Source organism: Eutrigla gurnardus (genome assembly GCF_963514095.1).
Source record: "Eutrigla gurnardus genome assembly, chromosome: 10".
NCBI classification, from domain to species: domain Eukaryota; kingdom Metazoa; phylum Chordata; class Actinopteri; order Perciformes; family Triglidae; genus Eutrigla; species Eutrigla gurnardus.
In genome coordinates, this window is record NC_139924.1 from 5653811 (window position 1) to 5669275 (window position 15465).

The 15465-nt window shown below is 43.3% G+C and overlaps 2 protein-coding genes across 3 annotated transcripts; one reads left to right on the forward strand and one right to left on the reverse strand.

Annotated features, from left to right (window-relative positions):
* Window positions 1-632: 632 nt before the first annotated feature.
* On the forward strand, window positions 633-11903 carry slc1a5 (solute carrier family 1 member 5). Its single transcript, XM_084018662.1, has 8 exons — window positions 633-1270; window positions 5347-5389; window positions 5514-5582; window positions 7511-7677; window positions 7847-8080; window positions 8309-8503; window positions 8697-8831; window positions 9002-11903. Exons 1-8 carry the CDS (start codon window positions 735-737, stop codon window positions 9198-9200), a joined length of 1578 nt encoding a protein of 525 aa, XP_083874788.1. The 5' UTR covers window positions 633-734; the 3' UTR covers window positions 9201-11903.
* Window positions 11904-12387: 484 nt separating this feature from the next.
* On the reverse strand, window positions 12388-15421 carry fkrp (fukutin related protein). 2 transcript variants are annotated; one of them, XM_084019817.1, is made up of 2 exons: window positions 15026-15421; window positions 12388-14890 (listed from the first exon to the last, which is right to left on the reverse strand). In XM_084019817.1, the coding sequence occupies exon 2, from the start codon at window positions 14782-14784 to the stop codon at window positions 13186-13188; it is 1599 nt and encodes a 532-aa protein (XP_083875943.1). In that variant the 5' UTR covers window positions 14785-14890; window positions 15026-15421; the 3' UTR covers window positions 12388-13185. The 2 variants fall into 2 exon arrangements, with proteins under 2 accessions (XP_083875943.1, XP_083875944.1); XM_084019818.1 differs by having other exon boundaries at window positions 12388-14864; window positions 15026-15041.
* Window positions 15422-15465: the final 44 nt, after the last annotated feature.

Below are 15465 nucleotides of genomic sequence, written 5' to 3' on the forward strand. Positions count from 1 at the left end.
CTTTTTGTTCTTTTGTACATATCTTTATATGTTTATACTTTTAGTTTTTGGTATATAGCCTATTTTTGTTCTTTACTACCATATTTTCTATTTGAGGTCACTGGGGAAAAGGCAAAACAAGAATTTCATTGCCCAGTGTGAACTATCTATATTTCTACTGTGTGACAATAACAATCTTGAATCTTGAAATAAAATCTGCTATTTGACAAAACTGAAGTTTTAATAATCATCCAACCAGAAGAAGTCATCACAGATGGACATTTTACTAAAAGGATCAGATATGAAATCTTCCTATACTCGGCTGACATAATATGGACTCCGACATACCCTAAATCATAAATCTAACCACCAAAGCCTCCCTGTAATGGTAATGCAGATGCGCACATTGTGCAAACGGATTTTGCGCAATAGGCACATTTAAAAAGGTCGAACATGGGATTTTGATGTGAATCACGAAACATAATAACAATAATATTTTGTATCGCATTGTGTTAATACTAGTGGATAATTAAATGTCATTAAATGTCTAGTGTGAACACGCCCAGCTGTTTCGTCACACAGGGTGGGGGTTGTCTTTAGCGATAAGTACACAGCACACAACACGGAGGAGGGCAGGCAGCTGGCAGTTAGGCGTTGGAGACGTTGAAAGTGACTCCCACCACAGTGACAATCGTTCTCGTTGAGATTATTTTTCTTCTTTGCGTTACTTTCAGGGTAACTTTTTAGCGCGCTTGATGGCTGAGAAGATGGACATGGAGGAATGGAAGTCCTCCAACGGCGACAAGCACGCCGAGGAGCCGCTGGCCAACGGGACGAACAGCCTCGACAAGGGCAGGGAGCCGCTGTCCCGGCGGGTGAAGAGGATAGTGATGGCAAACCTGCTGGTGATTCTCACCGTGGCCGGGGTCATCGCCGGTGTTCTTATTGGACTCGCTGTGCGCAACGCGACGCTGTCCAGGACCCAGATCATCTACATCGGTTTCCCCGGCGAGCTGCTGATTCGCCTTCTGAAAATGATCATCATCCCTCTGGTGGTCTGCAGTCTGGTATCAGGGGCGGCCAGCATCGACCCCAAAGCCCTGGGCAAACTTGGCGGCTGGGCTATGCTCTTTTTCCTGGTCACAACCTTAATTGCGTCCTCGATTGGGGTTGTGATGGCATTCATCTTGACGCCGGGTTCGGGCTCAATATCCAAACCCAAGGTGCAGGGCTTGGATGACGACGTGCCCGCCGCTAAAGAAGTGATAGACTCGTTCTTGGATTTGATCAGGTGAGCGAATCCCCCTACTCCGTCTCACCTGCTGAGTCCACACACACACCTGTAGTTTAACCACGGTGTGTTGTCGTGTATGAATGTAAGGTCGAGCTCACTTTACATTGTGTACATGCCGGTGACGTGGCTTTAAAACACCCGGACAGGAAACGTAAGTCTAATAATACTAATCACATGGTAGTCGCTGCGGCTTATTGTCCCACGCTGTGCTGAAATAACGACACGCAGTTGCATCAGCTCACCTCCCCGGGGCAGAGTGCCTTGTGTCCACAGACCGGTAAACCACCACGGTCAACTGATTTTAAGCTCGCATTTAGGCTTTTACAATATAGACACGTGGAGTCAAACTCCACGTGCGTAACTTCCACCCGTTCATACGTTGAGCTGCGCGGTGAAACACTGTCCCGCGTTTGTAAAATAAATACATAAATAAATAAATAATTATAGTAAAACCGGTTCTACTCCTCTATTCAGTGAACTGACCTCGGGTGTGGTTATAGTTTTAGACCTTTTTTACAATCTGTTGTGCAGACCGACACGTGGTAAAAAGAATGACGTTAAATGCCGGCTCACTGCCCTTTGAACTGCAGCCTTAAATTTGTTGTCCGTTTTGGCACTTTGAGGTCAGAGTGTATCTATTCTTAACCTCACTGCTCTAGACATGTCTATTTAGGAGTCCGTAGCTCACTCATATTTTTTTTTTCATCGACATGTCACATTCATGAGACATGCCACCTCATCTACTGAGGAATAAAGGGAAGCAACGGTTGACTCAATGGGGACATGGCAATGTCCTCATCCCTCATATGATTTTGAAGTAATGCATCCTACACATGTGACGTGCTGTGTGTGGGTTTATCTTTGACACATGTCCTGTTTACCCCACAACGGATGGACATGGTCTTGCTTATCTGAGCTAACAACTCTTCAACAGATTAGGGTACTATAAGGTGAAAGTGTATTGAACCTTCTCTAAACATGTCCCCACACAGTGCTGGCTCACCTGAAGAGGCCTGTGATCATGGCTTTGCTTTGAAAAGTGATGGGGACAACCCTGTATTGTTAGTGTATTGTATTGCACGCCACCCGCAACACCTGTAGACACAGGATTTACAATGTCAGCCTACAGCCTAATCATAACCTTCAAGACAACATCAACACCTGGTCAAGCGGAGAAAGTCCTACTCTCTGGACAAGTCGATGACGTGGTCGTCATGGCATGCATGTTTTTGAGTCGTTTTAGAATTGTTAGGCTAAGGAGGGGGGTTTCTTCTTAGCGTAGATTACTGCCGTGTGCTGTTCCACTGCTGCAAAGCGGGAGCGGTGTTTGCTTTTCTGTTTTCTATTAAAAGAAATACTAATATTACATTTGTTGCATGTCCAAATTGCTCCACTTGGGTCCCCAGAAATACACCCACCAAGTGTGAACGGAGGAACTGTTCTCAGACATGATCTCTTCTGCAAACAAACCTTTCTCAAAGTGTCCTCTTATTCCATTTCTACATGCACCCTAACTTTCAGAACATTTTAAACAAATTATACTTTTAAAAAGTGGTGTGGACAAAGTCGGCCATTTTAGTCCCCAGCATAAATGACATGCTTGTGATGTTTTCCCTTACTGGACTGTGGTTTGTAGTGCAAACACTCCTTTTTGAGTTTGCTGGGAATATGTGATGTCCTGTCTTCAACAATCCATTTTTATCTAATGTGATGCCTTCAGAATGAGAACATGCATCTGTTTTTGATGCTTGGCATTAACAGAAAGTCGCTGTTCACATGTCTGGTTAGTTTGAACATTCGTTATGTGTTCAGTGCTGGAGTTACGTACTAACAGTAGCTAGAATGTTCCACCCTCTGTCCTCCGGCAGCACGGCCAAGCCCTGGCAATGCCTCCTATAAACATTTCACTTTGCCAAGTTGAGTAAAAATGCAAAACCTTACCGCTCACAGGGTAACACAATTTCCCTGATTTTTACATTTAAAAAAAAATGTTTTTATCAGAGGCCCTTTCATAACAATGAATCGTACCACATTCATCTGGTTTACATAACTCGGTCCATTTAGCATTTTGTCTCTCTGTTCTTTAAGAGCGAGAATGAAAAGGAATTTACTACTAGAATCAAACGGTCCAGCATATTATTTAACTGATGTCCCTGAATGCAACATCTTGAATGCACCTTTGCCCAGATTTATTAAATGTGGCTGCTGTTTTGAAGGAACAAATATCAGTACTGTTCATTCGTGCAGGACACAAAACACCACCTCACATGCGCCCCACACACACACACACCCACACACACACACACACACACACACACACACACACACACTCTTACACATTATCTTAATAGGACACCAGACCAAAACCTGTGCCTCTCATTAGAGCCATCCTTCTCAGCTGGTTTCCGAGTTAGTTTTGACAACAAAGAGACTTTGACTGAGTAGCTGCTCATCAAAGCATAAAACAAAACTGCCTGGTCTTCTCTTTCCCTCTCTCCCTCACACACACACACACACACACACACACACACACACACACACACACACACACACACACACACACTATTAAATGCTTATTTGTCATTGTCCACGCAGGAGACCACGTTAACGGAGGGATGTGTGTGATGGGTTAAACTCATGCCACTCCTACACATCCTTGTTGACATTCACTATCTCAAACCTTTTGTTTGGTTTCCCTCTTTAAACCATATGGCCTACATGTGACTCAGAACATTCTCCTGGGTGCTCTGTGTCATCTAAAACATATTTTCTAATTAATTGTCTATGGAGCAGTTGCACAATTTATACTGGAAGACATCGCTGATTTCAGTTTTAGCACTGTAGCTTTTGGATTATTAATATTTCTGACCATCTTAGACCTTAGGAATACATGTATGAAATTTGAAAAGGGCTTTGTTCCTTGAGTCTGCCTTCTGTCATCTGCCCCATAAAGTACCTATAATCATTGATGTTGGGTAGGAAACTAAACATTGACTTTTCCATGTAGACAAACATGAGACGTCCCCTGCTTGTCAGATCCTGGTGTAACGCAATTTGTCTCAATCAGCCTGGTATATGAGAAACACACGCACGTAATGACGTTTGATTCCTAATCTTTAGTTCACACAATAGTCAAGAGCCTTGTCTCTCGATTAGTGTAGAGGAAAAACTGAAATAAATAAAGCATGCATATTTAATAGTAACATGTTGAAGGGCGTTAACTTGTTCAGAGTCGACTGTGTATCCGTCAGTTGAAAAAATTAACACAATCCATTTGACTATCAAAAGGAAGTCTTGTTTTGGCTTGATAGGTTGGCTCCTTTTTTCATGTCTCTTTACAACACAACCTGAATTCAGCCAGTTTCATGGTTCCCTGTCACACAATCACATGGTGTTTAATTCTTAAACCGTAGTAGGGGTCCAGTTAATGCCTTATTACTGTTAATCCAGAACACGTGTGTTTATGAGTTCCTTACAGATTTAATATACAGTCAAACTCATTTTAGGGCTGAGTGAGTAAAGGGGATTAAGAGTTAAATTCTCTCAGCTATTTCCACATGATCAATCTTGTGATTCTGTTTGGAACCATCACTGAAGTGGATAGCCGCTGTCTCTGAAACGGGTAGAGAGAGAGAGGGAAAGAGAAAGAAGCAGTGTATTTTAAAATTAGGGTGATAAAGAAGGACTTGGCTTTCTAGTTAATTTACAGTATATGGTGCAAAACATTTCAGACTTCCTCAGAAACGGTTGTGAACTTGACAGAGGGCACTTTTTTCCTTTACAATGTGTTTATTTATCAGGTGTACTTGCTGTGTTTGTTCATAGAAGTGGTCTGGGTTGTTTTTATGCTGTTATGTGTTATGTTATGCTGGGTGTGTGCATATGGAGATAAGCAAACAAGGCCCAAACACTTGTGTTTACTGTGTATTCCACTCTTTTAATCCCATATATCATTTCTCTCCCTCAAATTACAGCCATGTCTTTCCCCATGTTGTTCTAAGACATCTGGTAAACAAGGAGCACAGAAATTGAAAACATTGTTGGATTTTGACTTTTTTTTTCTCTCTCCACAGAAACATATTTCCCTCCAACCTGGTGTCTGCTGCCTTTCAATCAGTGAGTGCTGCTTCTCTGTTCTATAATTAAATATACATACATACTTATGATTTGTAATTATGTAAAGGAAATCTTTAGATAAGAGGACTGGATGCAGTAAACTAACATTTTTTTCCCCATCCAGTATGCAACCAGCTACAAGCTGATTACCAAGAATGGCACAGATGGAATCCTTAATGTCACAGTGGAGAAGGTGAGCAGAGTAAATGGTCCGCATAAAACAGAAAATACACTGTCGTTGTGTCTCTAGAATGATGGCTATGTGATACCCGTGTGTCCTGACTATGTTTCCCATGTGTCTCTAGAATGATGGCTGTGTGATACCCGTGTGTCCTGACTATGTTTCCCATGTGTGTCTCTAGAATGATGGCTGTGTGATACCCGTGTGTCCTGACTATGTTTCCCATGTGTCTCTATGATGGCTGTGTGATACCTGTGTGTCCTGACTATGTTTCCATGTGTGTCTCTAGAATGATGGCTGTGTGATACCTGTGTGTCCTGACTATGTTTCCATGTGTGTCTCTAGAATGATGGCTGTGTCATACCCGTGTGTCCTGACTATGTTTCCCATGTGTCTCTAGAATGATGGCTGTGTGATACCCGTGTGTCCTGACTATGTTTCCCATGTGTCTCTAGAATGATGGCTGTGTGATACCTGTGTGTCCTGACTATGTTTCCCATGTGTCTCTAGAATGATGGCTGTGTGATACCTGTGTGTCCTGACTATGTTTCCATGTGTGTCTCTAGAATGATGGCTGTGTGATACCTGTGTGTCCTGACTATGTTTCCATGTGTGTCTCTAGAATGATGGCTGTGTCATACCCGTGTGCCCTGACTATGTTTCCATGTGTGTCTCTAGAATGATGGCTGTGTCATACCCGTGTGTCCTGACTATGTTTCCCATGTGTCTCTAGAATGATGGCTATGTGATACCCGTGTGTCCTGACTATGTTTCCCATGTGTCTCTATGATGGCTGTGTGATACCTGTGTGTCCTGACTATGTTTCCATGTGTGTCTCTAGAATGATGGCTGTGTGATACCTGTGTGTCCTGACTATGTTTCCCATGTGTCTCTATGATGGCTGTGTGATACCTGTGTGTCCTGACTATGTTTCCATGTGTCTCTAGAATGATGGCTGTGTCATACCCGTGTGTCCTGACTATGTTTCCCATGTGTCTCTAGAATGATGGCTGTGTGATACCTGTGTGTCCTGACTATGTTTCCATGTGTGTCTCTAGAATGATGGCTGTGTGATACCCGTGTGTCCTGACTATGTTTCCCATGTGTGTCTCTAGAATGATGGCTGTGTGATACCTGTGTGTCCTGACTATGTTTCCCATGTGTCTCTAGAATGATGGCTGTGTGATACCCGTGTGTCCTGACTGTTTCCCATGTGTCTCTAGAATGATGGCTGTGTGATACCTGTGTGTCCTGACTATGTTTCCCATGTGTCTCTATGATGGCTGTGTGATACCTGTGTGTCCTGACTATGTTTCCATGTGTGTCTCTAGAATGATGGCTGTGTCATACCCGTGTGTCCTGACTATGTTTCCCATGTGTCTCTAGAATGATGGCTGTGTGATACCCGTGTGTCCTGACTATGTTTCCATGTGTGTCTCTAGAATGATGGCTGTGTGATACCTGTGTGTCCTGACTATGTTTCCCATGTGTCTCTAGAATGATGGCTGTGTGATACCCGTGTGTCCTGACTGTTTCCCATGTGTCTCTAGAATGATGGCTGTGTGATACCTGTGTGTCCTGACTATGTTTCCCATGTGTGTCTCTAGAATGATGCCTGTGTGATACCTGTGTGTCCTGACTATGTTTCCATGTGTGTCTCTAGAATGATGGCTGTGTCATACCCGTGTGTCCTGACTATTTTCCCCATGTGTGTCTAGAATGATGGCTGTGTGATACCTGTGTGTCCTGACTATGTTTCCCATGTGTCTCTAGAATGATGGCTGTGTGATACCCGTGTGTCCTGACTGTTTCCCATGTGTCTCTAGAATGATGGCTGTGTGATACCTGTGTGTCCTGACTATGTTTCCCATGTGTGTCTCTAGAATGATGCCTGTGTGATACCCGTGTGTCCTGACTATGTTTCCACTGTGTGTCTCTAGGTGCCCTTTGGAACAGACCAGGACGGCATGAACATTCTTGGTCTGGTAGTGTTTGCCATTGTGTTTGGTGTGGCTTTGAGGAAGCTGGGAGAGGAAGGAGAGATCCTCATCAAGTTCTTCAACTCCTTCAATGAGGCCACCATGGTGCTCGTCTCCTGGATAATGTGGTAAGAAAGACTTGTATGGTTCTAGGTTTGGAGGGATTAGAATAAAGTCAGGAGTAAGCTCTTGAGTACAAGAGGCTTTTTCTTTGTACTTTGAGCCAGAACAATAATTAGCTAATGATCCGACCCTCCTTTTTCCTTTTCTTTTTCCTGACTCCCCATCTTTCCACAGGTATGCCCCTATTGGTATCATGTTCCTTGTGGCTGGCAAGATCGTTGAGATGGAGGAAGTTGGCACACTATTTGCCAGTCTGGGAAAATATATAGCCTGCTGTGTCATCGGACATGCCATCCATGGCCTTCTCGTGCTGCCTGCCATTTACTTTATCATTACAAGGAAGAACCCATACAAATTCCTCTGGGGGATATTCACAGCGCTGGCAACAGCCTTCGGAACGAGCTCCAGGTAATAAACCCATTTCGGTTCACTTATCTGACTCCCGCACACACACTTGTTTGTTCTCCTGATTGTTAAATATCTAATGAGCATGTCCTGTTCTAAAACACACACACACACACACACACACACACACACACACACACACACACACACACACACACTCTCTCCTCTCTCTACAAACACGCATGCACATACCTCTGACCTTCATACACTCACACATTCCTTGTTTCTTAGCTCTGCCACTCTGCCCCTGATGATGAAGTGTGTGGAGGAAAATAACGGCGTATCCAAGCACATCAGCCGTTTCATCCTGCCCATCGGAGCGACGGTCAATATGGATGGAGCTGCTCTGTTCCAGTGTGTGGCTTCTGTTTTCATCGCTCAGCTGAACAACACTTCCCTTAACTTCATCCAAGTCATTACCATCCTGTAAGTCTTAAAGCCACTGAAACACAGTTACACAACTGAATTACATATGTCAGTTAGTACAGTAACCTTAATTATCAGGTACTTAAATGCAAATGTCCTGTATACAATTTAATGTGCGTGTGTAAATATTGTGTTAAATTGAATTTGCTCTGTTGGTGTCTAACTTGTGTCATGTTCCCTCTTAATGCTTTAGTGTGACGGCTACAGCATCAAGTGTTGGAGCTGCAGGTATACCTGCCGGCGGTGTGTTGACCCTCGCCATCATTCTGGAGGCAGTAGGACTGCCCACTAATGACATTTCTCTCATCCTTGCTGTTGACTGGCTTGTGTGAGTACAAAACTTTTGTATTATATGTAGACATAGAACATGATAGCCAAGCAACAGTTAGGGCATACTCCACAAAACCTAATTATGCTCCCTGTCTGAGGCATTTTAAATAGATATAAATATGAATATATATAGTAAAATGGCCTGCTATCCATCCTGTCTTTCTTTAGTGACCGTACCTGCACAGTGCTGAATGTAGAGGGCGATGCCTTTGGAGCCGGACTTCTGCAGCACTTTGTGGATCGCACGGCGAAACGAGAGGAGGGGGCAGAGCTGAGCGAGATCAGACTGGAGGAACACTCGGCAGCACCTGCCCCTGAGCACTCACCGCTTATTGAGAAGCGAGGTGGGAGTGACAGTGTACTGTAATCCAGCTGCTGACGCCGTCATCGACAGGCTCACTTTTTAACACTCCTGAAAATCCGAAACCTGAGGTTCAAGCACCATTTTCCTTTTTTCCTACGCTGAGGTAAAGCGAGGATGGACACACTTATTATATTTAAATTAAAAATCTGTCCTAAAAGCTGACCTGGGCAGGCAGCAAACAAAATTAAGTCAATGGGGAAATCCAAAATCAATGTAATGCACAGTGACATCGTTTCCTTAATGAGGGACGGTATTGTACATTAGTCTAGCTACTAATGTTTAATTTGATTGGTCTTCGTCAATTTTAAAGTCAATTTTATCATGTGACCAAGTTGAATAACCGAGGTGTTCAGCCATATACTGTATACATGCACTGGGATGTCGACAGGCTGGACCAGTGACCCTCTGCCATATGCAGGTCTAATGTTACAAATGGAATAAATGTTTCATTCATTAAAGGTTGTATCAGCGATTCTGGGCCGAAACATAAATGATCACATTCATCTGTTTTTACCTCACGATCCGCTAGTTGCCCGCCCCATAAGCAGGCCGTCAAAAAAACGCGTCTCTCTAGGCAGCCTAGGCTCCGAGATCGCACACAAATACAAATGGTACTACCAACACCTCAAACGCAAAATAAACAGTCTTCCAACCAATCACGTTCATGAAAATGCGCGTCCATGATCATTTTCAAAACACGGGAGGGAGGGGCTAGCTGGCACTGTTTGTTTTGGATCTCGCAACAGAAGTGAGGGCAACCAGAATCGCTGATACAACCTTTAATGATGGAGAAATTAATGTTACATGGATGTATAGACCTGTTGGCCCCCTGCTGCTAATTTGTACACAACCGGTATTGAACTGGTCATGTTTGGATGGAAAACATGAAAATGTCTGACTTTAAAGTTGACGAGGACCACCACGCAGCTTGCTGCACCCAGTCTGTCAGTAAGACAATGTTTGATAGTCTCAATCTGGATAAAACTACCTTTTTTTCAAATATGTTATTTTTGTCTCTTTTTTTTTTTTTTTAAATGTCAATCTTCCGAGGGCATGTTTGTTGTGAAATGTTACATCTTGTGCTTTGTATATGAACCCTCATTGTTTGTGTATTTTATTATACATGATTATTTCCACTTTTGTGCAGATTATTATATATGAAATAGCATATTTCCTGAACAAGAAGAGGTCAAAGATATATATCTATCCGATACATCATATGTAAAGCATATGGATCTAGTTTAACTATATTCTATGATCTGCATGGAAATGGCTGATAATGTATGTATGACCAAAGCCACGAACATGACTTTTTATAGTGTTTTTTTGTTTTTTTGCGGGGGTCTGTTATTGTTCCACGCCTTTTTACGATGCCTTTTTCATGGTGAGAAGAGGCAAAAGCACAAAAAGGAAACGATATCTGCAGTAGCAAAAGGAAATGATATCCTCAATGTCCCAACACTTGATATGTTAACATACGTGGACTGATGTGTTCCAAGCATTTATGTCTCTTATAATGGACAGCGGTGTGATGGCAGGCAACATGACCTCAGGTTTAACTATGGCTTGAAAAAAGACCAAAGATCGCACCAACCCACCAAACAGGAAGGAGACCATTGAACCCGTGAAAACATTGACAGAGACATTTCCCAAACTTTTTTTTATTTATTTTTTTAAGGAGATCCTATATTTTACTCATGCTGTTGCTCTGTATGGGTACCAGCATCTTAACGAGGCACAAATGGGTTTTTAAAGCACGGTCTATGATGAGGACATTTGTTTGTGTTGTACAACGTTTAGTGTGATTGTTGTGTGTAAGGCACACAATTTGCATGTCTCCACTACAAACATGAAATACTGGTTATGGGCCGGCCATGGCAATGCTTCAGATTATTTGTTCATTCATATTTATTCTCTGAATCAAAATCCAAAGACATTAGGCCAATTAAATGTTGCTAACTCTAAATTTGACTCTTGTTCTACTGGTTGGTGATTTGTTTTTGTGTTTTTTTTGTTATTTGGGGCTAGATTCTAGACTGTGTACAAGTATCTTACATTTGGTGACTCTTGTTTCATGTTTGGCAAGGGCATTTGGGAAACTACTCTAACTACTACTAATACTTTGGAGAGTGAGGTTTAGCAGTGACTGTATGAGTTGCATTGGCTGGACCCTTTATATTGTCTATTTTCTCAAATGCAATATGCATATGCACTACATGCGTGTGCAACACATGCTATTTATGATTAACTAGGGTTGCACTATTGGATGTTTATCAGTTCCATCCATATCATCTTCAACTAATCTATAGCTCTACCAAATGACAGGGGTATGTCTTACCAATGTTGTATACAAAATGTCAAGTCTGTATTCTTACAAGCTTGGTATGGTTCTAGTTTTGTGATATTTCCAATGATGGTGATCTGTATAATCATTGCAGGTCTGAGGCCTCATCATTTCTACACTATCCGTGTCTATTGTCTTATTTTATCAGAGCATGCTACAAATGTTAACCATAGCCTCAAAAAAGTTCGTTTCACATTTTATGTCATGCTTTTTAGGGGAGGTTGTAAAGATGTTATCCTTTAAAATCTTTCATCATGTGGAGGTTCCGGGCATAGGATTTGTGTCGTGAAAACACTTTTCAAGGGTAGAGTCTGAACTTATTGTCTTGACGGTTTAAACAATAAAGGCCTTTTTTTATTATATGGGAGTCTCTTGACTGTTTTGTTTGTTTGAAACTAGGGTTTGTTTAAACTTAATCAGTGAATGTGCACGCACCACAGTTAGCAAATCAAAAAAACACTTGTGGCTGTTTGAAATTCCATACCTACTTTATGTGAGACCTCCTGTAGCAGCATGCAAAAACATTTAAAATGCACTTGGATCCTTTTGTTTTTGCCTCCAACTATAACCAGTCTAAAATATGTCAAGCCTGACAATCAGGCGAGCAGCATTCCCGTTTGACATGTCAGTAAATCCTCTAACCACTGGAGCCAGAAAGAACGCCAATGATTCTGTCAACAGGACCGTGAACTAGTGCAGAAGCTTAGAGGACTTACAAAGGCCATAGCATAATTAGGCACGTTGTGCCACCTAGTGTTCAAAAAATAATTGCAACCAATATTGCACAATAGCTGTATTTGAAACGAATTTGCCAACAATCCTCAAGAGAAATAAATCAAATACAAATCTGTTGCAACTCTTTTATTATAGCAGCTTGATACATCACACACAAGTAACAACACTACAGGAAAATATAGTACCCATAGTCTGGTTCGTTTCTTTGTGCAACTTCTCTTTTGAAAATATTTTCTTTGATTAATCTTCTGAATTGCAAATCCATTTGAGTCAATGCATACATTTGTCCTCTCCACATGCCAACAATGACAGGATGAATGGTGGTGTGTTTCTCCTTACAGCTCATGGAAATTTACTCAACACATAACGGCTGTCAGGTAATGACATTGACATACAGTGGCATTAACTCAAAGTGTGCATACACTGAAAGAACCAGTGCAAATCAATGCAACACCATCAATAAATACCTGTTTGGGCAAAATCAAATAATTCTTTACAAAACCTTGAATCCTGATCAAGATCATGTACATCCATCAATATTTTAAATTATTTATCTTTACAGCAGTCATGTTTATACTTTACTGTACAACACATAAATATTTAGTACACCACATAGTAAAACCAGTCTGACTTTTTAAGATATGCCTGATGTAACTACTGTATGGATTTAAATATGTCAAGCATTCATGCCCCTTGCAAACAAAATCTCACCAATCTGACAAATAATGAAAAGGCAGTCCAAGACTTTTCATCCAACTACTGATAACAGAGAATTTGACCACGCATGAGATTATACTGTGGTAAAAATGCAGTCTTTTTGGCACCATATTAGTTTCCAGGCACCATCTTTTAGGCTGTTAAAGATGAAGCAAAATGTTCTGTTGTTATGTAAACATATTAGAGTCTATATCATAATTTGCTTCTGTCCAGACGCTTTTTTGAGGGGTTGGGATACTGAGGGTTCTCAATAACTCCCTCTCCAAACTTGAGCTCTAAGAAGCCACGGTGGTTGTTTGGGCTGTAGGCTGAGATGCCGGCAAAGGACATGGGAACCAGCGGCTGCAGGAAGTGCTCTGGGAACTCCACGTCTTGTTTGTGCTCTGTCCAGGTGTCTTTGGTCATTACTCCATTACGTGGATAGAATGGCCACAGGTCAACATGCAGGTGGTTTGCCTCGCTGTACTGGACTCTATAGAAGTCTCCTTCCACTGCACGCTCCCAGACATAGCCGTTAGCATCCACAAGAGAGCCCGAGTCCAGGTTCTTCAAGTGATCACAGTTGGGTATATCCTCCAGGTAGATGCCCAGGTCCACATCATAATCCCATGGGATGATGTCCTGATGGCGTACGGCACCAAGCAGAGTTCCCCCCTCTAACCAGTAGCGCACACCTGAGGTCTCCAGAATATTGATAACATACTTGGTGGTTTCCCTGAGAGCTCGCAGACAGCAGGGTGGTGTCCAGCGATCCAGATACAGGTAGTCTGGAGTGTCGTCCTGGACTGTGCCAAAGCAGCGAGGAGTCTCTTTACTGCAGCCGTACCACTGATCCTTCCCATCCGGCAGCAGGAGACGCTTCAGACCAAAGCTCCTCATGAGCTTCCTGGTGGCGTCCTTCAGTAGAGTGTCGGCCTTCCACTGGTTGTGAGCGGAGCTGAAGAGGGGCCTGTGGTTGGCGGCAAAACAGGGGCTCTCCAGCAGTTTGACCTTCCACCCTCTCAAGGCAGTCTGGACGAAGAGCGAGGAGAAGAGGGGCCGCCCCAGAGGTACAGAGAGGTTAAAGAGATCCTCGGTGCGAATGAGGACGACTGCATCTCCGTGTAAAGCTGTACACACACTGCCGCTGCTCCCAGATGCAGCCGGTGAGTAGGTGGCTGTCCACTCTCTGAGGTTCACCCGTAGGTGGAGACACTGCACCGCAGATCGAGCCAGCACGGGTGCAGCTACCAGCCTCACAGGCCCCCCACCCTCACCTTCCAACTCCCTGATGAGCCTCTCGATAGCCCGAGGTTGTTCCAACTCCACTCCATCAGGCACCAGCAGCACAAATTCCGTCTGGACGTGAAACTCTGGCCTGTGAACTTGCGGTGGCTGGTCCGGGCTGGGGGAGAGGACTAGAAGGCGCGCTCCCTCTGGAAGCACCAGGGGAGGATAAGGAGATGTGTCAGCCACAGCCAGGAAGGGAAGCTCAGGTCTCTGGTGGAGGAAGGAGCTAGCCACATCTCCAACATAATTCTCAAAATGTTCAAACTCCCGAAGAAGCACAGTCACACGTGGGCCACGATTGTGTCCCTCACCCCCAACCGCTCCAGGCTCACCTCCAGCTCCGACAAGTATTCCTAGGCCTCCCCCCAGACCGGAGGCTGGTAGGGCAGCCCTCCTCGTGCCCCTGCCAAGCTCCTTCCTCTTGTCCATCATTTGCTGCTGGGCTCGGGACACATAGTAAAGAATGAGGAGGTTGAGAATGATGGCACCAGTTAATAGGCCCTGGCAGAGACTGATACGCATGGCAACTGATGTTTACTTTCCACTTTCTCACAGGAGAAATTTGAATTTAGAAATCCTCTTCGGTCCCCATCAGTGTAGTACTAGAAGAATAAGAGTGGAAGACAACCTGTCAAAGACAGAAAAAAAAAATCTCACAGGTTCATATGTAATTACACACAAGATTATCTTTATAAATTGTATTGTGTGCAGCGGCATTATTCGTTAACCTAACAGGCTGATGAAATCCATGACCACAACTCACCTTAATTTAGAAGTACCCATCGTATTCTTTACAAGGCAATGATATGCAGCCAATCACACTGTGCACTGGCCATGTTATTAAGCAACATCAAGCCGATTAACGTCGTTGTGCTGTATTTGGTCTTCATGGTGGTCCTTCTCATTCAGCTCTGGTAGCATTGGAGCCAACCCGGCTGACTCGGCAGCAGCAGCAAACACAGATTAACCTGCATTGTTAGCTAATATTTGTGCGGTTGTGGTTGAAGTCGAGTCTACGACATTTTAAGAAGACATACATAACAGAGTGCTCACAAATCAAATCAGAATATGTCATTACAATGTAGCTTAACTCAAACTCAACCATGAGCTGCACGAAATTATCACGCTTGCCGTCTATGTTGCCCGCAGCAGCAACAACAGAAACACTTCCGGCTTTAAACCTTCAGAATAAAAGACAACAAC